General features: G+C 34.4%; 1 protein-coding gene across 1 annotated transcript in view; it reads left to right on the top strand.

The window, feature by feature from the left end:
• XRCC4 (X-ray repair cross complementing 4) overlaps window positions 1-26,247 on the top strand; it is a gene marked incomplete at both ends in the record, with an annotated part of 115,905 nt that extends 89,658 nt beyond the window's left edge. The window contains one exon of the mRNA XM_080710196.1: window positions 26,096-26,247. Within this exon, the coding sequence (XP_080566322.1) occupies window positions 26,096-26,247 (152 nt within the window). The remainder of the gene's footprint in view (window positions 1-26,095) is intronic.
• Between the last annotated feature and the right edge of the window lie 1,190 nt (window positions 26,248-27,437).

Below are 27,437 nucleotides of genomic sequence, written 5' to 3' on the forward strand. Positions count from 1 at the left end.
CTCTGCCCTATTTTTTATTCTTTATTTTGAAACAGGGTCTCACTAAGTATGTGAGGCTGTCCAATAACCTCGATCCTCAGGTCTCAGCCTCTGGAATGCTGGGATTACAAGGGTGCGCCACTACCACAGGTACTAGCTTCTACATAGGAGAGAAAACATGGGCCCCTTGTCTTTCTGATACTGCTTGATCTCGCATACCATAATGCTTTCTGGTTCCCAGATGGTTGCACTTTAAATCACCTGGCATTATGGATTTAATGAGGTAGAGTTAGTCTCTAATCTATGTCACCACTTAAAATAGAATATTTTTAAGAATTATAGTGGTAAGTTCAGTACAGCCAAGTAAGTTCTCACCTAGGATTTTTAAAGTTAGACAATAATTACAGGGCATCAGTTCTCAATTTGTACCCAAATTTTACACCATCATTTTGTTTATCATTTATGACATTGGTGGAAGGCTTCCTTCATTAAAAGAAAATAATACTCTTCCATTATCAAAATTGAGGTGACACTGATGCTCATTTTAAGTATAAACTTGAATAAGTTTATACTTAAACTTATAAAGTTGAAGCTACATATTTTTCTATAAGGCCATTTGCAATATCCTGTTTTCCCTTTTATCTTACACATTGTACATTTTCCATTTTTCTTAAGACTAGATTAGAAGTAATACCCTTACTAACCTTATACATTTTGCAATATAGAATCTCTGTGTATCAGTGATGTACAAATATGGGCAGTATCATGTGTTTCCGCCTAATAGTTATAGTTTCTGTGGAGCACTGAAGTAGGAACCAGCTTCATTTGGGGATCTGATTAATGCACATTAGCATCATAACTAAAACCCACCAAAAGGTGCCTAAAATCAACAGAAACAACTCCAGAATGTAAATACTATAGCTCGTCCTTCCCAGATCAATATAAAGATCCACTGCCAATCACCAGAGGCAGGTTTTAAGGGTAGGAGGGGACTGGGAATGATCAACAGTATGAATGGGAACTTAAAAAAAATTTACTGTGTGAGCTAGGTTTGAGTTATGAGGTATTGACATATGCAGTGATCCTCTTCGGCATCGTGATGGCAGATATCTTGATGATTACAAGATGCATCGACTGAGATTATGAAAGTCAGCTTGGATTCTTTCTTCAGTATATCATCTTGGTGACCCCAAGATTGCCTGGGCCAGTAGTGTTGAAGTGATGATGGGAGATTAGGGATGATTTTTAAGGTTCTTAACTCAAAAGACTGATGATGGATTCTGAAGAAGATGCTGTCTGCTTTGTTTGAATAGATTTCCAATAGTTTCTATTGGAAATTTTTTAAAAAAAGGATAAAATTGAGTTGAAACAGGAAGATAAATATGAACTAGAGAAATATCTTAGAGAAATGATTTTCATTCCATTGAAACTATATTTCAGGAGACAAACTGCTTAAATATTTTTGGCTAAAGATGAATTTTATGATCAAATACATTTGGAAAACACTGAGTTAATAAAAATTAAATAAGTCTCTCAGTTTTAATTTGGTAATTAATATGCAGTTTTATTTTCATTAAATTATAAATATCGGATGCATCCGTTTCCACATTTCACTGTTTGCTTTAGTATAAAGTTAATTAATTTCCGAGAAATGAAAAATTAAGCAAGCGAATAACAATATTTGATGTACTTTACTTTTAAATTTGTCTTCTAAGCTAGAATTAATTTCATTGATATTAAATTAGGTCTTTAGTAAACAATGGGTACTGAAATAGAGGCTCCCTGATACTGCTTTGTATTTGTTTTATCTTTTCTTTCTTATTTATTATTATGTTTTCTAGTAATATTTGTAGCATATTTAGAAGTGCGGAATAATATTCAGTTTGGGGGATTTTTAAAAAACTAGTTTTTACTAGTTTTTTACTAGTTTTACTTTACCTAAAAAAATATTGCTACTTTCCTTATTTAAAAAACAAAAATTTTAAAGGCTAAATATTGAGACTTTTCTTTTGAAAAATCTGCACAGGAGTAATATATATATATGTCAGAGAAAATAATGAAATACTACCACTTTATTAGCATCTTTTCTTCACTTACCATTTATTTAGGGGCTAAAAATTAAAATCAAGCTATGGGTTAAGTATAGTGGTACGTACCTCTAATCCTGGCTATTTGGGAAGCTGAGGCAGGAGGATCATGAGTTCAAGGCTACCTGAACAACTTGGTGTGTCCCTGTTTCCAAAAATATTAGGACAAGTTATGAACTCTAGGAACTAATCTCTATTCTCTCTTAAAAGGAAAATGTGACATTTCTTGATATATTCTCTCTTTGTAATTCTACAGAGGAAAAGATATCCTCTTGTAAGATCTCCTGTTTTAATTGGTGTTGCTTAGATATTGTTCTACTAACTTTCATGTTTAAATATCACCTAACTTATTACCACTCTCATGTTTTAGATGATACTACATTTTAATTCTATTTTATATCTCAATGTCAGCATCATGAAAATAAAATACATGTCTATAAGAAGAGACAGCATTTCTTATTTTAATGGAAGATATATAGACTAATCTTTTTCTTAATACTGTAAAAAAAATCATACTGATCCTTCACCTATATGCCAGGCAGGGATTGTGGAAGCTATGTATATGTAAAAGTATTTGCACTTTGTAGAGTGTATAGGCTAATAGTCTTATTATTAATGTTCTTTTAATTCCAAGTAAAAATTATAGGTTACAAACATTGAGATACTTTTTATTTGTTTCCCACAGTCCAGAGTCAGGAGGATAAAGTATGGTTTATACTAGCTGGTTTTCTCCAAGCTTTGTAGCACTTATTTAAACATTGTGTTATACCCAAATTAGCCTAAAAGCCTCCATTCATTCGCTGTTCTTTGGCTAGTGTGCCACTTACGCCACTTGCTCACAGATTCATTGACTATGATTGATTATAAACTGCCAGTAGGACCCACCTCCATGGATTCGTCATTTGTTACAATTTAAGTGAGTGACTCACAGTTCCCTCTGCTATTCAAGTTTACAACATGTAATAAGGTGTTTCTAATGGCTTTCCCTATAAAGTACACTCCTTTCATCTATTGGTTAGCCTGTTTTAAATCTATTTTTTGGACACCACCCCAAAGACAACTTTTATTTTGCATTTTCTATTTATTTCCATAAAACCATACCTTAGAATGCTTTTAAACCAAGAGTGCAAACTAATTGTGCCTCCATAAAATATTATAAAAACAACCAGTTACAATGTTCTATGATTGCCTTTTAACTAAAGTCACCTTTAAAAAATAATTGTCTGCATTCCTGTGTTTTATTTTATTTTATTTTTATTTTTATTTTATTTTATTTTTTGGCGGTACTGGGGTTCCTGGAAGCCCTTCTAACCCCGGGCTACACTCCCAGATCTATTTTATATTTTTTTTATTTGGTAACAGGGTCTCTTAAGATCCTCCTGTCTCCACCTCCCAAGTGCAGGGATTACAAGCATGCGCCACCACGCCCGGCTGCATTCCTGTGTTTTAGAATGTTCATCAAACCTATTTAGCTAGTTATATTTTTGCCTGATTGTATATTTCATAAGAAAATAAATCATGTTTTACCATCCCACTGTCTTCACAGTGCTATATACTTAATAAGTAGCCAACATATTTTGTCAAATTAAATTGTTCTAATCCTTCCTTAAAAGATCTATGAGAAAATCTTATTAGCAGTGCTCTCAAGGTCTTAGAACTATTGCCTAAAGTAAAAAAAAAAAAAAAAAAAAAGATTAGAGTAGGAGCTGAATTGTCACATATTCTTAGGTGTCTGGATAAAATACTAGATTAGAGCATTGTGACCTTCATATGGAGCTACTTGTTCACCTGGTTGTGGACCAACTGTGGAGCACAGTTGTGGATCACAACTTGGTTGTGGAGAACTGTGGATTTTTGTCCAAATTTATCTAACTAGCCTCTTTGTTTGTAAAATATTATTGGTGCAGCATAAATATACATTGTAGTGAAATAGATATCCTCTTATCCTCCTTTAAAACAATATACATTAGAATAATAAGGATTATGGTAATCAGTCTTGTTCACAGGCAAGGTCATGAGTCTCCTAAGTTTCTGGTCAAAAAGAGTAACAGGAAAGTGAATTAACACTGGGTTGATGCTGCTCTTTGTAGAATATTGTGCAACTAGTTGCTTTGTTTAATTTATCTCATTTCAAGAAAAGTTAAGTAATTCATCCAAGATTACACAATGATTAAGAGGAACAGCCAAATTTGAACTCATTTTTGAGCCGCAATAAAGCTTGTGCCATTTAATTACTCATTTTCTTATTTAGGCTCTTTACCCTTCACTTAATACCTACATATGATAGCTAAATAGCTTTTCATTTAGAAATGAATTGACAAGATTTAAAATGAGGAATAGTGAAGTTTAAAAAAAGGCTAAGTTGTCATTTATTATGAGAGAAAATCAAGTTATTGAGCAATCTTTTAAAAGTTAATTAAGTAACAGAAAGAATCAATCTATAAAAAAAACCTTTTATCATTAAATAAGATTGATGTGAATATAAATACTACTTACTACTCAGACTTTCAGTTTGATAACCATATGTTTTGCGTCTCTCTGTACAAAGGCTAATGGAAGTACCTGATGAATTCTGATTTTCTCTAGAAACAATCCAGAAAGAGAATAAGAGCTTCCTTTACTTTTCCTCATTTTCAGGCATTCCAGAGGAAGTTACTCTTGTTAATAGTATACTATATCAGCCAGGCGTGGTGGTGCATCCTTGTAATCCCAGCATTTGGGAGGCTGAGTCCTGAGGATCACAGTTCGTGGGCAGCCTCAGATACTTAGGTGAGGTCCTTTTCAACATAGTGAAACCCTGTTTCAAAATAAAGAATAAAAAATAGGGTAGGGGGTGTAGCTTGGAGGTCGAGTGCCTCTGGCTTCCATTCCAGACTCGGAAAAAAAAAAAAAAATAGTATACTCTATCACTTTTGAAGAGTTATTTTAGTTGAATGTAAGTTAATCCTTTGCTTACCAATTGCCTCACTAGGGAGAACACATTATTTTCCAGAAAAAAACATCTCTCTTGGATTTAGATAATAACCAGAAACCTTTACTTTCTAGAACTTCTCTCTCTAAAAAAAAAAAAAAAAATCTTGCTATGGACAATAATCACTTACTGCTTACAGCACTATTATTTACAGCATTTTAGAGATCTGGGGCTTAGTTTTAGCTCTATCAATACCTCAGATCTCTGATCAAAGCAGGTGAATTGTGTTAAACTCTCTGTGTCTCATTTTGCTCATGTATAAAATTTAAGGAGACAACTACGTAACCTTCAAAGTTGAATTAGCTCTAAATTTTTGGTTTTCCAAGGCCCATGTTTGTTCTGTAATGAGGTTGTGATGTCTACAATGTTTCCTGAGGTATCTGTAATATTTTTTGATGAGATGCTGTTTCTAATGTTTCTTGTACCTATTTTCATCCCACTGATACTGAAAGGAATTGTATAAGATGTGCATTGCTTAAATCAGAACTGTAATTTCTTCCATCTAATATTTCAGCGGTCCTAAGATACTTGATAAATCTGCCAATCAAGAAGTTGAACCCAGAAATATAACCAAAAATTAATTTAAAGTGGTTATAAAGTCCACTAGCCTGGGCCAGGACATTGCCCCTATGTCAACAAGAGAAAGTGTATTCCTGAGGAGTTGGTGGAGCGTGGGGAAGTCTGTATTATTCTCATGCTTTGGCATTAGATTCCAACTATAGTGTAGGTATGTAGGTTGGCTTTTTATTTTTTTAAGGTCTCTTAATTTTAGTTTTCTCAAATATAAAATGGAGAGTATTTTTTAAAATCTCAAAATTTGGGACTATTTGCTCATCTCATTCTTAAAGTAGAAGAGCCCTGCCTAGCATTTTACCCTCAACTTTTAGGAGTCTATAATCACCTTGCTAAATTTCAAGATTGCAATCTTTATGAGTATCTTAACTCTTCTTCTCTAAGGAAGAATTTTAACAACCTGAGAAACAAACACACATTATTTTTATATTCATTCTTGCTTATAGCAATGGAAAACATTACATTCTTATTTCAGAAATATCAGTTACCTCTATACAAAGAAAAATCCATACTCTAGTTCCACTAATAAATACATCATCATATCAGAGGCCATGTAATTTTGTATCAACCAGAAGCCAAAAGTGTCTTACATTGTGTGTGTGTGTGTGTGTGTGTGTGTGTGTGTGTGTGTGTTTTACTGGGGATTAGGGATTAAACTCAGAGGCATTCTACCTTCCATCTTCACCTTCCAAGCCTGTTTTATTTTTTATTTTGAAATACAGTCTCACTAAGTTGCTGAGGGCCTCTTTAAATTGCTGGGGCTAGCCTCCAATCTGAAATCCGCCTGTCTCAGCCTCCCAAATACTGAGATTACAAGTATGTGTTACTACACCTGGCTTGCTTTTACATTTTCAAATGTTTGAAAAAGGTATTTTATACTATATGAAAACCACAAAATTCCAATTTCAGTGGTCATAAATAGAATTTTACTGTGTATCCAAAAGTTACAGTTAGAAAATCCATGTTTGGCATTGATGGATATGTTTACTACTTGATTGTGGTTACATTTCCCCATATGTATAGATATGTCAAAACTTACTAAAATGTAGACTTTAAATATATGCACTTACTTTATGACAGTTAGACCTCAAAATAGCTTTTTAATAATAAAGGACATTGCTCACTTCATATAAAAAAGATTAAAGAGGTTTAAATTTAAGCCTCTTTCAGTATATGTATTTATATGTTTTATATACTGTACAATATACTAGTTATTATTGTATTACATATACACATACTTTAATACAATTTCTACCATATACTAAAATACAAATTAGTTGCTAATAGCATCATTATTAATATTACTGTTATTTGTGGTGGTGATGCTTACAGTGGTAAAAAGCACAACTTTTAAGTGCAATAAATTATAATATTCACCCTAGCAGTTTTCTAAATTTTTCAATATTCCTGGAATTTAATCTTAGTAGAAATTGGCAATCACTACTAAGAGACATTATAAGGAGACATAGTGGTGGTCCTAAGAAAAGGATACTTTACCTCTTAATAAGATGCTTTTGATTTGGGGGAAAGATCTACCAGGCTTCAGGAAAATATGAGTTATTGGGATAAACAATGAGCCTTCACACCCCCTGGGCATTTTCAAAATTTATAGACAAAGCTCCTGTTCCCTAATGTTTTTTCTTTTTGTGGTGCTTGGGGTTAAACCCAGAGGCATTCTACCTCCAAGGTACACCCCAAGCCCTATTTTATTATTCTTTATTTTGAAACAGGGTCTCACTAAGTTGCTTATGGCCTCACTAAGTAGCTGAGACTAAGATCGCAAGAACCTACAATCCTCCTGTCTCAGCCTCTCAAGTACTGGGATTACAAGCGTGCACCACCACACTGGCTTCTAATAATTATTTAAGTGCTTATCAAGTCAGTACATATTATTAATTTTCATACTGCTCTTTTCTGAGGAAATGTTCTAACTTGCAGCCTGATATTATATAAGAAAAAGTAAATAAATAGTAAAGAATAAGATAGAAAAATATAATAAATAAACACAAATAACAATGTATACAAAGTGCTCATCTATGTGTATATATTAGCAGATGAGAGAATTGTGCTGTGTGCGTGTATGCCACCATCACTATGAATTACATTATGATGTGAGACTATAATGTACCATAAAAGTGTGAAAAAAGTGATTTTGCTGATATTGAAGTAATTTTTATTTTCTTTTTAAAATCAGTTTAGTTTTCATGAGAGAAACAAGCTTGGGTCCTAATCTTTTACCTCTAGGGTATTTGGCTTCATCAGTATAAAAAATAAATAAATTAACAAACCATCGTGTCAGGAAATGGAAAGGTGACTAAATTGCAGAATTTTGAAGCATAAAGAAGTCCACAGAATAATAGCTTTTTCTTTAAGAAATGGTTAGTTGCTGGGAGACTACAAATGGGAGTTAACGATTTCTTTTAGCCGGGTGTGGTGGCGCACGATTGTTATCCCCGCGCTTGGGAGGCAGAGACAGGAGGATCGCGCAGGTTCGAAGCCAGCTGCGCGCGTTGGCTTAGGAGACCCCGTTTCCAAATATAAAAATGTAAAAATAGGTCTGGGAGTGTAGCCCGGAGGTAGAAGGGCTTCCAGGAACTCCAGTACCACCACCAAAAAAAAAAAAAAAAAAAAAAAAAAAAAAATTTGTGTTTTAGGCAGCTTTTAAGTAGTCTGGTGTTTCTTTAGAAAATATGTTTAATTCCTGTTCTTACAAGACTGTGCCTTTAATAATCAAATGCCTAATAATTATGTTTTTACAGATTTTAAATTTTTGTTTGACGAATAGAAATAATTGGAAGATTAAAGAAAGAGTGTGTGAGCATCAGATTAATTTATTTACTCCAACCTTTGTTACATGCCTGCTAGGTGCTAGACCTAATGGCTGGCTTTAGGGGTGCCACATTAAATAGGATGTTAACTCTGTCTTTTAGGCATTCACTGTCTAGGGAAAGAGAGGAACATCTAAATAATTGGAGTGCAAAATAAGTATTAATATAGTGCTATCTTTTTAAGCAATACTTGATATATATTAAATAATTGAATGATTAATATATGAATATTTAAATGCTATGTAGAAAGACAAAAAGAATGACCCTTCACCTATAGCTTACATAGGAGTTGATGCTGAGATGTAGGTTGCAGGCTCAGTGTGTGTGGCATTGTGGTGAGAAATTAGATGAATAGGAAGTCTGAGAGTAATACCATTTGGCTTTCTTTCTTTTCTCTTAAAATGATTTCTATACCACTACAATGCTATTAATATTTTCAACCATGATCCACCTCTCTCAACTCCTCACTTTCGCTTCCTCTTTCCTTTTTTCTCTCCCTCTCTTCTAATACATTGTTTCTGTATAAAATCAAACTCATCTTTAAAGATGATATGTAATATTAGGATAATAGTCTAGCAGTAGCAGTAGCTGGTAAAAGGCCTGCCCATTCGCTTATATATTCTAGGGTTGAGAATGACATCTTTCATGTCATTCTCAACCCTAGAATATATTTCATGGATGTGATGCCATCCAGTTAGTTTCACAGTAGTGAGGAGATTGAGTGAACACTCTAGGAAAAATAAAAATCTATTCAAGAGTCTACCAGTTTGTTCGAGTCACCATAACAAGATACTATGATTTCTAGTGACACCTTCATATATGGACATTATTATTTGGTCCATGTCCTTTTTCAGGCCTCCTTCCTTCTCCTTTCCTTTTCTGATCCACTCCCATTATTCTTCTATTCTTGCTCATTATCATGAAGTTCCTTTTCTGTTTTCTCTCCAGCTTCCACATATGAGAGTAAACATACAACTCTTGCCATTCTGAGACTGGCTGATTTTGTTTAGCTAAATGATCTCTATTTCCATTCATTTTCTTGCAAATGAGATAATATTTTTTCTTCTTTATGGCTGAGTAAAACTCCATTGTTTGTATATGCTACATTTTTGTTATACATTCATCTGTTTCTAAACCCCTCTGTTTGGTCCATAATTTGGCTATTTGAATTGTGCACTAATGTCCTTATTAGTATGTACATGGAAGGGGGGTAGAGGGATGGGATTAGGAGGAAACCACACAAGAAATATTGTGTGAGTTGGCTGTGATGATGTACATCTGTAATCCCAGTGCTTGGAAGGCTGATACAAGAGGATGGCAGTTTCAAGGCCAGCCTTTGCAACTTAGTGAGACCTGTTTCAAAATTTAAGATAGGGCTGAGGCTAATTGGGTGATGTGTGCATGTATGACTCCACTATCTTTTATCCCATTAAGATGTATGACTACAATGCACCAATAAAAATTTAAAAGTAAAATAAAATAGAGCTGGGGGTGTTGCTCAGAGGAACAATGCTCCTGGGTTCAGTCTCCAGTAACACACACTAACTCACTCTCTCTCTCTCTCTCTCTCTCTCTCTCTCTCTCTCTCAAAAACAAATGTCATGTGCATAAATGAATATTGCTTTTAATCTCACTGCAACGTATAATCATATTACACCAAAAAAATTCTAACAACAAAAAGTACCATAGTCTGGATGGTTTAAACAGGAGAAATGTATCATCTTACATCTCTGGGGGCTAAAAGTCTAGTATCAAGGTGGCAGAAGTTTTGATAACTTTTGAGTTTTCTTCTTAACTTGCACTAAACTGGTATGCATACACATTTCTGGTGTCTTTCCCTTTCCTTATTAGGACACAAGTAATATTAGACTACAGTGTACCTATATAATCTCACTTAACATTAGTTACCTCTTTCCTGTTCCTAAATATAGTTATATGCTGCGATATACTGAGTATTTAGGATTTTAATATAAGAATTGGGAGGACACAATAGAGTTTATAACACAGAGTTTCTTATCAACAAAAAAGGCATTCCAGTGTATGCAGTTATCCCAGAAAGGATTGGAGATTAATTTAATGAGAATGAAAGCTAGGCAAGAATACTAGAGAGACTTTCGATCCTAAATACTGATGTCAGCAGCATAAACAAGTCAGGAGATTGAAAAATTGGAAGCAAGTTTTAAAATAGAGAAAGGAAGGACAAGACAAGATGTGCTAGGTTTGTTGATATAACTGGCTTCTCCTCTCACAAGCAAAATGTTTATGTTCAGGGATCTGCAACACTTACATCCCTGTGGTGTGCCTACCACTGAGAAAGTCTAAGTTAATAGAGAGTGGAGGAAGCAATAGTGGGTATGTGGCAGATGAAAGAGGCTCTTGAAACATGCCTCTCTAAGTAGCTGAGGCTGTCTTCGAACCTATGATCCTCCTGTCTTCGGCTCCCAAATCCTGGAATTATAAGCATGAGCCACCATGCCTGGCTCTAGTAACCTGTGTGTGTGTGTTCGGGTTATTGGAGTTTGAACTCAAGGACAATCTACCTCCAAGCTCCACCCCCAGCCCAATCTTTAAAATTTTCATTCTGAGATGGGATTTCACTAGGTTGCTAAGAATCTTGCTATATTGTTCTCCTTGAACCGATCCTCCTTTTTCAGACTCCCCAGTACTGAGATTACAGGCATATGCCAATGAGACCAGCTTCTACTAATTTTTTACAGGGTAATTCCAGGGGTCTTAGCCTTGTTAAAAGGCATCACTTTAGTGCTCAGCATTTTCAGTGAAGGCCTTTTTTCTGCCAGTTGGAAGGCCTACATCTCCCAGTGTATATATGACATCTGGAATTTTATTCAAATCACAACCCATGTTCACCTGTAAACTGTTTTCTGCCAGAACTTAATAGTTTTGCTCTGTGCATGTACAGTTAGTATTCCAATGATTTATAATGAATCCTTCCAGGGTCACCTGTTGCACAGTTATCTCTACTTCTCTGACTTACATTCTAACTATTTTCATGGCACCAAACTCTAGTTTCTACATCTTCAGTTGAATGAAGCCATTGTGCTGTTCTTAGGCTCCATCTACTTCTCTGTGCTGTAGTCCAGAAAGTACCTTCCAGTAGAAAGACAGAGTGGTGTATCGCCTCACCTTCTGCATGTCTCTTCTTTCAGGAAGCACAGTCCTGCCCACAGTATTATCCAGTGTTAGAAACCAGCAGTTTCTTTTTGAGAGTTTGAAAATATCTTTAATATGATTTTTATATGAAATTAAATTCAACTTCTAAGAGGTTGTCTCTTGCTGAGATCAATTTTATATATTACATACTAACTAACATTGCTCCTATCTTGAAGATGTTAAACATGCATATATAATGGCAATTTATGAAAGATAAATCACATCAACTTGATGAATCAATATAAATCACTTTATAATAACCCATCCTGAGAAAGAGCAGCATGTTAAAATCACTTGGGTTGAGAAAAGATTCTATTAAGAAATCTTGTTTTCTTAATTTTGATGTACTCAGATAACAAAACCAATGTTTCTCTGTATTTAATAAGTTTGGAAAAAGCAACTGTTTTGGTAATTTAAAAAAACTACTCAGGCCAGGCGTGGTGGCGCACGCTTGTAATCCCCGCGCTTGGGAGGCGGAGACAGGAGGATCACGCTGGTTCGAAGCCAGCCTCACTGGCTTAAGAGACTCTGTTTCCACATAAAAATGTTAAAAAATAGGTCTGGGAGTGTAGCCCGTGGGAGTGTATCCCGGAGGTAGAAGGGCTTCCAGGAACCCCAGTACCACCAAAAAAAAAAAAAAAAAAAAAAAAAAAACTACTCAGGGCTTAAAACAGTACCCTGTTTCCTTTATTATAATTACTGAAACAAGAGATTCTGAAATTAATCTGTTGCTTTATAGACTTCGAGGAGGGAGTCTAGGAAGTAAGTTATATGACCTTACTGATCCTTGGGCCATCATGTTTAGTGTAATTATCTTGAGTTAGTAAATTTTAAAATAATTTATTATCTCAAAACATAAATAAATAAAAACAAATTGGGAGAAATTACATAAAATTATCTTTTGAGATAACTGTGTAATGCTCCTTTTGGCTGAAAATTCATAGATGTTAAAATGTGCCAATTTATTTAATTTCCAATAAAAATATATAATATCATAATTAAAGAAATATTTAATTACCTGAAGAAGCAATTGTGTATAGAGTAAATAACTGTGTGAAAGACAATTCAAAATATTTGATCAGAGAAGAGAAAATTAATTTTAGAAAGGGTTTAGTAAAAATTTGTGATTTACCCTCCCTCTTTCATTGCCCTTCCCCCTCTCCTTTTCAGTATTTCTCTTTCAGTCTTTTTCCCTCCTTCCTTCCACAACAGTCGCATGACGTATAAAAATGGATTGTTTCTATTGAATTCTCATTCTCAAAGGTACTGTTTTTCCCTAGATCTATATTTGTATCTATAACTCTGTTTATCTGAATAGTAACACAGATACAGATATTTTCTTCCTTTGTACTTTTCCAGCTGTGTTATGATAACTTTCCTTGTATAACTATGTTTCTTGGCTAAGATATCTGTTAATGATTATTTACAAATAACACACCCCTTTGTACAACATTAGAGTATTCTTTACAGGGTCATTTTAAATGTCGACTGAAGTTTAATATATTAGGATTTGAATTCAATGTTAGCCTTATATTGAAAATTATACACTTACTTTTTAGAAGTCATGTTTGTGAATAAAGAAATCAATCTTACTGTATTGCTTTTGTTAAAATCTATGTTTAGTTACAAAGGTTTTGCTGTGTTTTAGATTCTGTTTATAAAATCTTCAATATTTTTCTTGGTGCTATTTTCATTCATCAATCACGTTTTAGGCAGCTAGTATGTACCAAGCAACATGATAAGCCATTTTTCTAAGTGTCAATTTGTCATGGAAACATTACAAACATAAAAAATGTGGGCATACATGGAACTGGAATGATATTTCTTATACAGGCAGTCTTATCTTTTTTCCATTTTATACAAAATGGTAACACTAAAAAATTACTAGCTTCCCTTGGTAATCATTTATCCATTTTAATATGTGATTAAATTTTAAGGTAAATACATTTTGCATAAAAGTTCAATTTACAAATTTCAGAAATAGTAAGGTGGATAACTCTCTGAGTTTTCCTATGATATGTCTCCATTTCCAGATTAAAAATTCCAGACATAAAAATTTACTTTTTTATTTTTATTTTTTGCAGGTGTGGGGATGGAACTCATGGGCATTTGACCTCCAAGCTACACCCCCTGCCCTATTTTTTATTCTTTATTTTTTGAAATAGGGTCTCACTAAGTTGCAAGGTTCTCACTAAGTAGTGGAGGCTGTCCTCAAACCATGATCCTCTGGTCTCAATCTCCCAAATACTGGAATTACAAGTGTGCGTCACCACACCCAGCTCTAGTGATAAAAATTTATACTTCCTACTCATTTGTGAATCATATTAGACTGATATGAAATATATTTTAAGCTTCTTTAACATCTTATAAATATGGTAATAAATTTATTATTATAATATATTAATAATTTCATAAACAATATTGTTATATGTAATCATAACCTTACTTAGCTATATTTTCTAAATGTAACTTCCTAAATATAGATTGTAAGAGAAAGTGAATATTTTAAATAGTTCTGCTGGTTGCCTGCAATCCTAGTCAACAAGTGTTTGTCCACAAAGCAGTGGATTTAATCAAGCCTGACTGGAGTTAATGAAAGTTGTAAAAACTTATGAGCAAGTATGTATAACAAAAATTTAGTACTATTGACTAATAAATGGAAAACACTACTTAGTTAGCCAAGCAAGTGATGTGCTGATGCATTCATTCATAACTTAGAGGAAACAAAACAATGAAAATGTGTTGAAAACCATAGAGAAACTTTACTAAGGTAGCATCAGAGAAACTGATACTTCCTCCACAGTAGATTAAAATGATGACCTTGGATTAGCAAGGTGAATCTTTCTATCTTGATGTGCTTAGATCACTGAAAGTCTTGAGTGTTTTCTCTTATGAATATAATTTCTCTATGAAACTTTATACTGTGGTATTCACTACATATTTAGGTTTGTATATGATACTGAGTTGCATACATAGCACTCTTTTACTTTACTTAATGGAATATTTAAGGAATTTTCAAGAGTAGTTTTAATTTTGATTGTTTGCTTTGTACATTTACTTTACGGTAATATTCTTCCCCAGTGTACCTACAGTTCACTACTTCTTCTAAACACTTTTATTCCTTTTTCTTTATCAGTTTATTTACTTATTTATTTGGTCACTGACTATAACTTACTCTTCTTGCATACTATGATGATGTGAACAGTTATAGGTGCTGTGAAGGCATAAAGAAAGAACACCAAACCAAGACTTCTAGAGACAGAAAAAAACATAACTTTCACAAAATTGTTATGTGAACTGACAATAGTCATTATCACCTTGACTAACAGAATGAAGTTTGGGATGCTTCTAAGATAACTCAGTATAAGCATTTTTTTACTATTTAATAGTGATTTTTTCTTAATACTAAATAAAATTACTGCCTTAATAATCACATTTGGTTTGAAAGCCAATTGGGACCTGTCTCGCAATGCAAATTGGTAATTTTTTTTTTGAAATCATTTCACAATTTTCAAGGAATGCCTCAAGAACTACTGCCTAATTTATATTACAGACATTAACATCATTATAGTTAAATGAAGTACAAATAGAGTGTGTTTTCTTAATGAGTTTGAATTAATAGTTTTTTTCTGAGATTAAGCATGCACAGGCAAAATCAAGTATAAAGGTCTATTATTGTCATATAAACTCAGTCAAGTTCTTCCTATCCCTGTTAATGATGAGAGAGAGACAGAGACAGAGATAGAGACAGAGAGAGGAAGATAGAGAGGAAGAGAGAGAGGGAGAGAGAGAGAAAGAGAAAGAGGAGGAGGAGAGAGAGAGGGAGAGAGAGGCACACTATGGCCTCATTACTGATCCTCACTCAACGGGTAATCATGTAGGCTTATTTTTGCTACTTTTATCAGATTCTGAATTTGGCTTACTAGTCAAACTAGTGTTCCCGTTCTGATTTGAACCAGTTAACCAGTATCAATACAGATAAAATATTGGTTATCCATTATACGAAAAAAGTCACATGATTTTATATACTATCCCTGTAAAAAGCTTTTAAATTTTATTTATTTTTGTACAGTTGTTTTCATCTTAAAGGGTCCTCTTTAAGATTAAAAAAGTCTAGGTTTTACTAAAAGTCGAACAAAATAAAACACAAGAAAATTTCAAACAGCTCTGTGAACAAAGCACGAACATGTTTTAAGTTGACACAGTCTGTTACTGAACCATGTACAATGAAAGCCTTGTGTTGGCTCCAAACATTTCATGATGTAGGTAGCTGCTGAAAGCTGAAAAATTATAGTTTGTTTTCTGAAAACTTATTAACCATTAAAAGTGCTTTCCAAGGTTTGTTATTTTTAACTGCAGAATAATACAAATTAAAGGCATAATGTTCCTTTTTCATAAACTTCTTTCCCCCAGTATTATGTTTGTTTTCTCAATTTTAACTGGACTAACAGCATCAGGCATAGATGATCAATAATGTAGCATTTCACATTGATGCAGAATAATGTTTTTTAAGTTCTAGGGATTGATCCTGAGGTGATCTACCACTGAGCTACATCCCTAGCCTTTTTTATTTTTATTTTGAAAGAAGATCTCACTAAGTTGCCTAGGTTGCCCTCTAATTTTTGATTCTCCTGTCTTGCCTCCTGTGTAGTTGGAATTACAGAGGTACAGTCAGTGCCCAGTTAAAGGAGTTATATATTATTAACTCCATTAATTTTTAAGAATATGCAGTAGTCAGTCAGTGACTATGAAGGAATTACTGTGTGCTTATATGTTGTGCTAGCACTAGCAATCAGTAAACTCTGCCCTGACTACATGGAACGTATAAATAGGAGATAATTTATTACAAATGTGCTGGAATCTATTAAAGTTTTTGAGAAACTAACCATAAGGATTATCCAAAAAGGTGACTGTATAGTTTTAATTCAGATCTGTTGTTCAAACATCCTCAAAACCAGCTTTTAAAGCCCAGTGTTTTAATTTTTGTTCTTTTATTGGTGCCTTCTTGTCAGTCACACATCTTAGTGAGGGCCACAGTCATAACCAACAAATATGCACATGGCCTCCCTTTGCCTGCCATCCTGATGCCCTCACTCCCTGTACATAACCGTGCGAGTGGCAGTGATGCCTTCACACATGGGCACAGCGTAACTTTTCTCTTATGTGCATCACTTCCTGTCCACTTCCTCTCCCTACCCTTTTTCCCTGCCACCATGACACTGGTCACTCTCCGCAACCATGTAGTCCTTTCTGCTTCCACTCTCTAACTTCCATGTGAGAGAAAACATTAGACCCTTGACTCTGCACAACTGACTGACTGATCTCACCTAATACAATAGTCTCCAGTTCCAGCCATTTTCCTGCAAATGAGTTAATATTTTGTTCTTTATATGCCCAGTCTTTTCTTTAAAAAAAAAAAAAAAAGATTGCTTTGGGTAATCTAAGCTTTTCATTTTTCTTGGAAAAATGAAAAAAAAATTTTAGAGCCATCTGATGATAATACTACTCTTTCAAAAGGAGTGTCTATACTAGAAGGAAAACAATGTAGGAAACCAAGTTAAAATAGATCTTCGACAACAGAAGAGTAAAACTGAAGTCATAGATTAATTCAGAAAAACATTAAAAGTTTGGAAAGCTGTGTCTTCCTTAAAATTTTTAAATTAATTCTATTCAATTGCTGTATGGTTCATGGCTTTCTTGCAAATAATTGCTTTCTTCTGTCCTACCTAATTATAAACTATTTAAATGTCTTCTGGATAGTCCCTGACATAGAAAACAATTCAATAAATATTTATTAAATGAGTGAAGGAATAAATGAATCTCTAAGGTTTGAAGAGCTGAAATTCTTTCATGGTAAAATTTTTAAGAATAATTTTTAAAAATTAAACATTACACTGTTTTGTAGATGTGGAGTAATACTTGTTATAACTAATATCCATTTTTATTTTTAATGCTGTGGATATTTCTGGAGTTTGCAATTTATCCTTAGTGGCTCATGCTGTCTTCTTGTTTTAAGAATACTGGATTTCCAAAGATGACTGGACCTCTTGGCTTACCCCAGTTTTAGTAGGTATTTGTTGTTAAGTCTGACCTACAGTCTGCAGGCTAAGAAGCCTGACTTTTGGGATAGTATGTGTCCATGGATGCACACATAGACAACTTTTATATGTTTAGTTCTATGTTAATTGGCAGTTTATTTGGTGATTGACCTTTTGTGTAAAACGGTCATCAGATATTTTAATTAGATTGTGAACACTGGGTAGCAACTGATTGAAGATTTGAAAAAGGGCTATGTGATGAATAGTGAAGGAAAATAATGTTTGTTGGTTTTGGCAGATTAGAAATTTATTACCTCAAGTGTAGTTAAGATACTGTTTATTGAAGTATGCTGTGATCCACCTTATCTCAGTTTCTTTTCCTGATTATCTGTATTCTGTCAGTAAGACGTACTACAGACACTCAAGGTATCCCTGGGCATTGGTTATTTGTTTTCTCCATGGAAAGGAAGAGTATTTAATTTGAAGTTTCAGATGTACTTAGTATTGTATTTTAAAGTTTAGATTTTTTCCATTAATGTTTTATGCCTTTTAAAATAAAACACAATGACTTATTGATTTTAAGTAATTAATAAACACTTGTGAACTGAATAAAGCAGCCCAAACAATCATAGCACACTAGGTACTCTATATTCATAACAGATGGTGTTTCTGTGACAATTGAGTTGCTTTCAGTTTGGAAATCCACTAGTTTATATTACTATTTTCTTTTCTTTTTAAAGTAATGAAAAGATCTAGAAGATAGCCTAAAATTTCTTCAACTTTATCAAAATAAGTTTCAGTTTAGTGTTTTGTAAGAATACTCAGTTTCTTAATAATACTGAAATGATGATATCAAATATACCTGAAACTTTCGGTTAAAACTTTTTTATTTACAAAACAATCTATAAATATACAAAGTGATTTACAATCAGCTTACATTTGATTTGTTTATCTTATCATCTCAGAAATCTTCTATACATCTTCTCAATTGAGGAACTTAGGTGTAAACTCTCACACTTAGGTCTTATACTCTAAAGAAGTGACATAAATGTAAAAGGAAAATAAGCATATGAGATAGAATGTATAAAATGAGTAGTTTAAAATGTAAGTCCTAAAGAAAGAGGGTGATTTCTGTGGATTGTAACTACTAAAGATGACTAAAATGAATTGGGCCTTGCTGGAAGACAGCTCACAGATGAGTCAACAAAAGAGTGAAAGATATTCAAAATAGAGAAAACAAGGAATAAATATGAAGATGTAAGAACCCCAGAGCCTTTGGAATAGTTTATAAACGATGATAGAAAATTTGGGAAGCCGGGTATGGTGGTGCACGCTTGTAATCCCCGCGCTTGGGAGGCAGAGACAGGAGGATCGTGGCAGGTTCGAAGCCAGCCACGCTGGCTTAAGAAACCCTGTTTCCAAATTTAAAAAAAAAGTATAAAATAGGTCTGGGAGTGTAGCCCAGAGGAGAAGGGCTTCCAGGAACCCCAGTACCACTAAAAAAGAAGGAAGGAAGGAAGGAAGGAAGGAAGGAAGGAAGGAAGGAAGGAGAAAAAAATTGGGGGAGGTATGATCACAAAAGTAGGTGTGGATTACATTGTGGAGGGATTTGTATACAGAGCTAGTGTCTTAGAACTTTTATGTTATCGGCAATAGAAGCCACTATAGTTTTTTGTTTGGTCATGTCATTTGTAAACAGCATGCATTTATTTTTCATTGTCAAGGGAACTGAAATTCACAGCCTCTTTTGTTCTATAATTTAATCTAAGAACTTCATTGCCATGGACATGAATAGCAAGCTTCAGGACACCAAAAACTGAGGGGTGTGTGTGTGTGTGTGTGTGTGTGTGTGTGTGTGCGTGTGTGTGCATTCACATGCATGTGTGACTACATGTGTACATGTGTATGGCAGGGTTAGAAATGGATGTTTTTGTGGCATGGAAAGTGGAGGAGAGGTGGCCAGACCCCTTAGAATATGGTAGACACTGCCAAGCTATACAGAATATGAAAAGAAAAAGTCCTTAAATGTGATGTGAGAGCCTATTAAAACAAATTATAAACCTGAAAAAATGCTTTTTAAAAAATATTGAGATTTAAGAGTTTATTGGTCAGAGACAAGTTTACCAGGTAGTTTTTAACTCGTGGGATGTATCCAAATTCCTGGCAGTTTAGCCAACGGTGTCATTTCATTTTGACATTGAGAATACCCATGGAAGCCAACACTCTCCCCATGTCTGATCTACTGCTGCCAAGACCCTGCAGTTCTTCTGTCAGCTGAGAAGAAGTGTGGCTTTTTGTGGAGCCACCTTTCACAATAGCAGGTCTTGTGTAAAGATTCTCCATTTTCTAGATGCAGTGAACCTAATGAGTACTTGAAATTCATCCCACAGCTATGCCAGACAGTATTTTTACTGTGGTAGGTTAATTGGCAATAACTCTTCTCTCTCTCTCTCTCTCTCTCTCTCTCTCTCTCTCTCTCTCTCTCTCACACACACACACACACACACACACACACACACTTTCCTTTTTTAAAAATTTCCTGGAAAATGGTGAAAGACGCATTGTTATGATGAAAAACTGATGATAATATTAAAAACTGAGACATTTGCGAGTAGAAGCTCAGCAGCAAACCTCTCTGGTCAATATTAAATCCATAATCATTTGCTTGGATTTGAAAGTTTCAAGGTTATTTAACATTTGTCTCCTTTCCCCCATTTCTTCACTGCTGTCTAGTCTGCTTATCTAGTTCCATTTTTTGCATCTTTCCCTCTCCAGCTTGACTATAGTATTCCTCTTCATTATTCTTTGAACATTAGTAGTTCCTTTCAACTCTATCAAAGTTATTCCACATATCAGAATGGGGATGTCTAGCCAATATAATATGAGATGCATGGTTTGAAAGTGAAAATTTGAGTCATTAACACTTAAAAAGACAGTCATACCCTAGTGTCTGTGGGGAATTGGACCCTCAGGAATCATTAGATATTGAGGTCACTGTTATAAAATGGTGCAGTTTCCACATATACTACACACATCCTCCCATATATTTTAAGTCATCTCTAGATTACTTATAATACCTAATATACTAATTAAATATTTAACAGTAACTAAGCACAAAATAATTTCTATCTTAAAAGCTTAAAGAAATTCCAACCTCTGTGTCTTTTTCATTGTCCCAGGTACCACCTCATATAATAGGTTCTGCCGCCTCTGCTTCCTCTTCCTCGGCATTTGCGTGTGTGAAATTCGCGCACATAATTGGCTGATTGCTTAAAAAAAGCAGTGCCCCAAGGGGGAGCGTGGTCTCTGGTCAGAGTACTCCCCCACTCTTAGATATTCTTTCATAACTATTATTCTTTTGGTGATGATTCTTTTAACTTTCCACACTAATTGCTCTGGTGATGTAAGATCAGGACTGTGGGAGAAACTGAGTCCGTGGAAAATAAATTTTCTAGTAATTTGTCTGAGCCTTTAAATGCCCTCGGCTTTGCTCAAACGGTAATAAAATCTAGTCAGAATTCAGATGCATTCCAGCTACAGCAATTACAAATGCAGAATTCCCCTCTATCTCTGACCTTCATTCTAATAATTAACCTATAGTAAAAGCCTTAAGAGTCACCTGAAGCCATTAGCCCTAAAAACTTGCAAGGGAGGCAACCGGTGCCTCTGTTTACCCCCTTTCCTTGTGATCCGGCCTATGTAAAGAGAAGATAAACTTTGTGTGTGACTTCAAAGCAGCCTAGTTGATGAGCAGCCAATACTGCCTGATACAATACAGCCGAAAGGCTAGGAAGATTCTTGACCTTTACACCCAGTATGTGCGCTGCCCGAGACAGAGAGGCGCCACATGGTTAAGAAATGAATATGTCAGAATAAAGGACAGTTATAATAAATGCGCAGGTATGAAGAAAGAAAATATGGTGAGAATAAGAAAGCATTTTTGTATGAAGAGGAGTTTATCCTAAGATTGTCCCAAATGGGAGAGAATGAGGATAATCAGAAAGATTAAAAGGAAGTTGCAGAAGGTTTGTGGTAGGAAAATGAATTATTAAAAGAGGAATAGGCTTCTAAAAAGCCCATCATTTGAGGAAAACTGCTCAGCAGCTAGAGAAGTACATCTGACAATTAAATCTAAAAACTTCGTGTTACTTTTTGGTGTTTATCTGCTAAACTGTATTGTGAGCTTGTTTAAGCTTTCAGGCTTTAGATGGTGCTGCAGACAAAACCTGGCAAACCTCCATCGTAGCCCTTTAGATCGCCATATCTCCCCATTCCAGCCATATGGACTAAGCCCTAGGACGGAAAGTTCCGAATAGAGTTAAAGGAGATTCCATGAGAGGCTGAATTCTCCAAGCCCTGGGCATGCCTGTTCCTTCTGGAATTTGCCCTTTGGAGTCGCCTGTCTGCAAGGGCAGGGGGCTGGATTTGGTCACAGGATCCGGAGCTAATCTTGAATGCCGGACTAGTGTCCTTTTACCTTGTTTACATGTCCTTCACTATTGTTTTGTGGTTTTTACACTTTTTTTTTTACTATTAATCTCACTGGTGAAAGAATATAAATTTTCCTGGGTTTTTGTAATAAAGTGTCAATTGCACAAGAGGCAGTTGTCCATGTCAGTCATTTCAGATTTTTCCCAGAGAGGAATCTCCACTTTTAGCATCATAGACAGAAACTTAAAGGAGTTTATTTCATAAAAAGAGAAAAATCGCTGTAGAGAAGTCTCTGCAGAACTACAACCGAAGCCTTTGCCCACCTTTCGAGAAACCAGTCCTGAAGGGTCCCGACACCCTGGCAGAGTCCCTAGTGCCAAGCTGAGCTGGTCAGTAGCAAGGTTCACATTTGGCAAATATAACAAATTCTGAAATAGAAATGATGATCCTTTCTATGTTAATGAAATTACATTGGCCCAGAGTTCACAGCTGGACACAGAACCACTTGAATTAGTTTAAGAAATTATCTCTAAGAATAAATAAGCCATATAAGGATTTTTATACCTTGTTCATAAAATGGTGAAGAATATCTCTAAAGCATTTTAGCCAATCTGCATATCTTTAGTATCTTTAATTTTGTTCCTGAAAGTCTATATATGCCATGGTCATCAAACTAATTTGCATTATTTTTTTACCAATAGGCACACATTTTTATTTAATATATTAAGTAGTAAGTCATCAGTTATTGATTTAAATATGAATAGCAAAAAAGTATTTATAATAAAATCCCCAGAGCTGTGCATGGTGGTGCATGCTTGTAATCCCAGTACTTGGGAGTCTGAGACAGAAGGATCATAGGTTCACAGCTTGCCTCAAGTACTTAGGGAGGCATTCCATAAGTAGTACCTTAGTGAGACCTTGTTTCAAAAAAAGGAATAAAAAATAGAGTTGGAGGTGTAGCTTGGAGGTAGAATGTCCCGGGGTTCCATCCCTAGTACCACTAAATAAATAAATAAATAAACCCTCAAGAATATTATTATTATTATATTATTAGTATTTTATCCATGAAACTTCTAGTCTATACAATCCTGTTTCAGTGCTGGAAACACCGAGGTTACAGCTCATCTTAATACACATTTAATCACATTGTATTTTTAAGTGAATTACAGCCATTGTAACAATTGGGGTAATCATTTCACACACAGAATAGTCTCTTTGGATACCCATTTGTAAGCTATCATTTGTAGTTTTGGAATGAATGACAGAGAGATAGACAGAGTGTGTGTGTGTGTGTGTGGGTGTGTGTGTGTGTGTGTGTGTTTCACTGGGGATTGAATTTAGGAAGATTCTGCCACTGAGCTATACCCTATTGCTAAAAAGCTATGCCCTTTTTAATTTTTTTTAATTTGAAATGAGATCTTACTACCTTACCGTATCCTGTTCTCAGAACTGGCAATCTTCTTGTCAGCCTCCCAAGTGCCATGATTATAGGCATGTGCTACCACACCTGAATAAATGACAGAAATTTCAGGAAACTTTATTTTTAAAACATTTTCCTTAAATTTTAATTAAAATCTAACGTCCTAGCCGGGCATGGTGGCGCACGCTTGTAATCCCAGTGTTCGGGAAGCTGAGACAGGAAGATCGCGGTTTGCGGCCAGCCTCAGCTACTTAATGAGGCGCTTTGCAACACAGTGAGACCCTGTTTCAAAATAAAGAATAAAAAATAGGGCTGGGGTGTAGCTCAGAGTTAGAATGCCCTTGGGTTCCATCCCAAGTACAGCAAAAAAAAGTCTAACATCCTTTCATTTTTTATATCTTCCATGGTATCAGGTATAATTTTACATGTCTATATATATTTGTAATATCTTCAACTTCCAATATTTTTGCTAATTTTTTGACTGTATACTTATATCTTTTTTAATCATCTCATTGCTGAATAAAAATTGGGAAATCAATCAGGTTGAATTTTTTTTAGTCTCTTTTTAGTTTATTTTACTCTCAATATATTTCCAAGGGGTCATAATATACAAGGAATATAAAAACTTAAACAGCTTTAGAAAGTCAAATATTTTGATAGATATTTATTTAATATTTGATAATGTAATAATTCACCCATGAGGAAAAATATATTTAATTTTCAAAATTATGTAAGAGCAAAGACTGCATGATATGGGCAAGTAACTAAAGTCTTGAATGCCTATAAATAAAATTAAGGTAGTAATAGTAAATACTTCAAAAAGTTATTTTAAAGATTATATAACACACTTAAAAACCCATAGCAAAGTTTCCAGTACATAAGTTCTCCCAAATCATAATTTTTTGAAGATAGGAAAAGGAAAAAGATTCGAGAGAAGAGTATCAGGAGAGTGGCCAACAGTGTCTAATCAATCTCAGAGAGATCAAGTATGAGCTGCATAAGTGAGAACTCAACATGCAGGCATATTCTATTAGAATTTCCTGATAGAATATGGTACATGTGTGCCAGAAAATCAATTATCTGCAAAACTGCACACTAGAAATATGGAGTTTATGGGGGAAATGTAGTTTGGGCAGAATATTTAAAATCTATATAGCTTGGTCATTATTGTTGATAAGTCTCCAGTTACAACCCCAATAAAAATTCGATTTCACCATGTCTCCAACATCATTGCCAAATGATCTTTTGGATCATGATTTCTCTGAAAGGAAGAGATGTAAGTCACTGAAAGCATTTGATCCCAGTAGTTTCCTCAAAATTAAAAATCTGATCCAAGATACAGAGATGTATGTTTTTACAACTCTGTCATCTGTTATCACCACTTCAGCACAGAAGTATACTTTTCAAAAGTATAGAGTTCTTGACTCCTTTAGTTCCCTAAACCATCCCATATTTGTACTAAATAGACTTAGACAAGATTTTTACGGTTTTATCACCTCTTATTTAAATGTTTATGCATTATTAATGCCATTTATTATTGAAATAAAAGCTTATTGTTGATCACTTTTAAATGTTACCATGCTGGGAAAAAAAAAATCAGATGAACCAACAGGTTGTACTTTTTTTGGGGGGGTGCTGCTGGGGATGAAACCAAGGGGCATTCTACATCTGAGCTACACCCCCAGTCTTAGTTTTCATTCTTTATTTTGAAACACGGTCTCACTGAGTTGCAAAGGGCCTCACTAAGTAGCTGAGGCTGGCCTCGAACCGCGATTCTCCTGTCTCTGCCTCCTGAATGCTGGGATTTACAAAAGTGCGCCACCGCACCCAGCTGAACTTTTGATATTGATATCTTTGCTCTATTTACCAATAGTGAAGCACTCTTTTTACGTCTGGAAGCATATATTATAGCAGAATATACTGTGTACAATGGATAAATAAATAATGAATATTCTGGACTCCTTTGACGATTTTCGAAGTAAGAGAATAAAAGAACATAAATCAAGCATATTTCTGTTGTGGCTTCTCTTTCACTTGTACCACGCGTTTTAAGGTGTCATTTAAAAGGCTTAGCCATTTTAGAGCTATCTTTTATTTTTCCTTGAACTTTTCATTTGTATTCTCCACATTTGGCTTAAAAGTCTATGAAATTATTCCTGCATCACTAAGAGAATTTCTCGTGCTTGCTGATGCTTACTATCTAATATCTATTTAATTAATTTCAGTTCCTATAGTGGTGTGATGCTTCTTTCTTCCCAAACACATTTCGCAAGTGCCTCTATCCAGTCCTAGTAGCAAAGGATTAAACTGTGCTAATAATGTCTGGGAATGTTATTGCCTAATAAGGGCAAAGACTATTTTGATCAAATAAGATTAGACTATATACATAATGGAATACAGTGTTCTATGTTGGTAGGAACATATTACATACTATCTAATTGACTCTCCTCCTCATATCTGCATAAAAGTTTGAAAGAATAATTTTGTTGTTCTAATTGAGTCACCTTAGTTTTTTGCTAAAGCAGCAAGCTGATATTTTACTCACAACTGATAGGCATAATTTTGTTGTGTTACATTTTTACTTTATTTTATTTTAGGAATTTTAAGTAAAGATGATTCCATTATTTCAAGTCCTGATGTCACTGATATTGCACCCAGCAGAAAGAGGAGGCAGAGAATGCAAAAAAATCTTGGGACAGAACCTAAAATGGCTCCTCAGGAACATCCATGTCAAGAAAAAGAAAAGTAAGTCAGTTTATTCTTTGCCATTTCTGAACTTAGTTGTTTTCAAGAAAAATATGATTTTGGAAATTATAAAATGTTTTCATCAGTTCATTTCCTCTGGTATTTGGTTAATTACTATTAATATTTAAAGCAGAAATGCCAAAAATACAATCAATATTTTTTTTCTTGTGGTTTTACAGATTAATTAGAAATGGCATGTAGGATACTAAAAATATTAGAATTCATCTTGTGTTCAGTAAAGTGTTTCAATCTAATTTACTGCTTAAAGGAGACCCATATAGCATTCAAATTAACCACTTGACTTGGTAATGCTTGGTCTTTTTTCAAGTAACATGCCTCTTTCTAGTTGTCTGTTTATTTCTATTACATTTTGGTATTATAGGTTTTAATTTTACTGTTTTTTATTCTGTGTTTCAGACTACCTCTCTTTAATTTACATTCTAATTTAATTTCAATGATTTGAAAAGTTAGAATAATTAAAATTTTATGATAGCAAAACAATGAATATTTATAACTGTTATCATTTGAATCCAAAATGAATGTATTAATCATCTATATATTTGACATGTATATATATATATATATATATATATATATATATATATATAAACTATGGAATTAATTCCTTTTTATCTAAGTTTTTTTTATTAATTTAGCAATGAGTTTTTGAATAAGGACCATATGGCAGATGATATTATAATTCGGTGATTTTTAAAGCATAGAATGAGGATCCCTTGGGTTCTCCCACTTTGTGGGAGTCCATAAGACCCTCCCTTCAATTTCATACCTGTGTGGGAATATATTTTTTTATATTCTTAAATTAAAATAACATGTCACAGCTAATTAAATGCAGAAGCAAATAAAAGCCCAACTGTTTTTAATCAAGCTGGCCACCCGATTTGCAAAAAGCAAAACAATACTTTCATAGCATTTGGTTATTTTTAAATAAATTAAGAATATTTTTAGTTTTAATTTGAATATAGCAAATATAGTCCCCATAAACAAAAAACGTAGAATGTAGAATAATGTGAGCTGATCTTGAGAGCAAAATGGTTTAGAATTTTCTTTTACATAATAAGGATCCAGAGTGTTACGGATTGGGAGACTATGGTTTGGGGAAGCCGTTCCCTGGGAAACCCTGCTAGGGTCCGGGACACATTTTCCCCCAACCCCTAACAAAACCCCAAATGACCC

The sequence above is a fragment of the Muscardinus avellanarius genome (genome assembly GCF_963383645.1).
Source record: "Muscardinus avellanarius genome assembly, chromosome: 1".
NCBI classification, from domain to species: Eukaryota; Metazoa; Chordata; class Mammalia; order Rodentia; family Gliridae; genus Muscardinus; species Muscardinus avellanarius.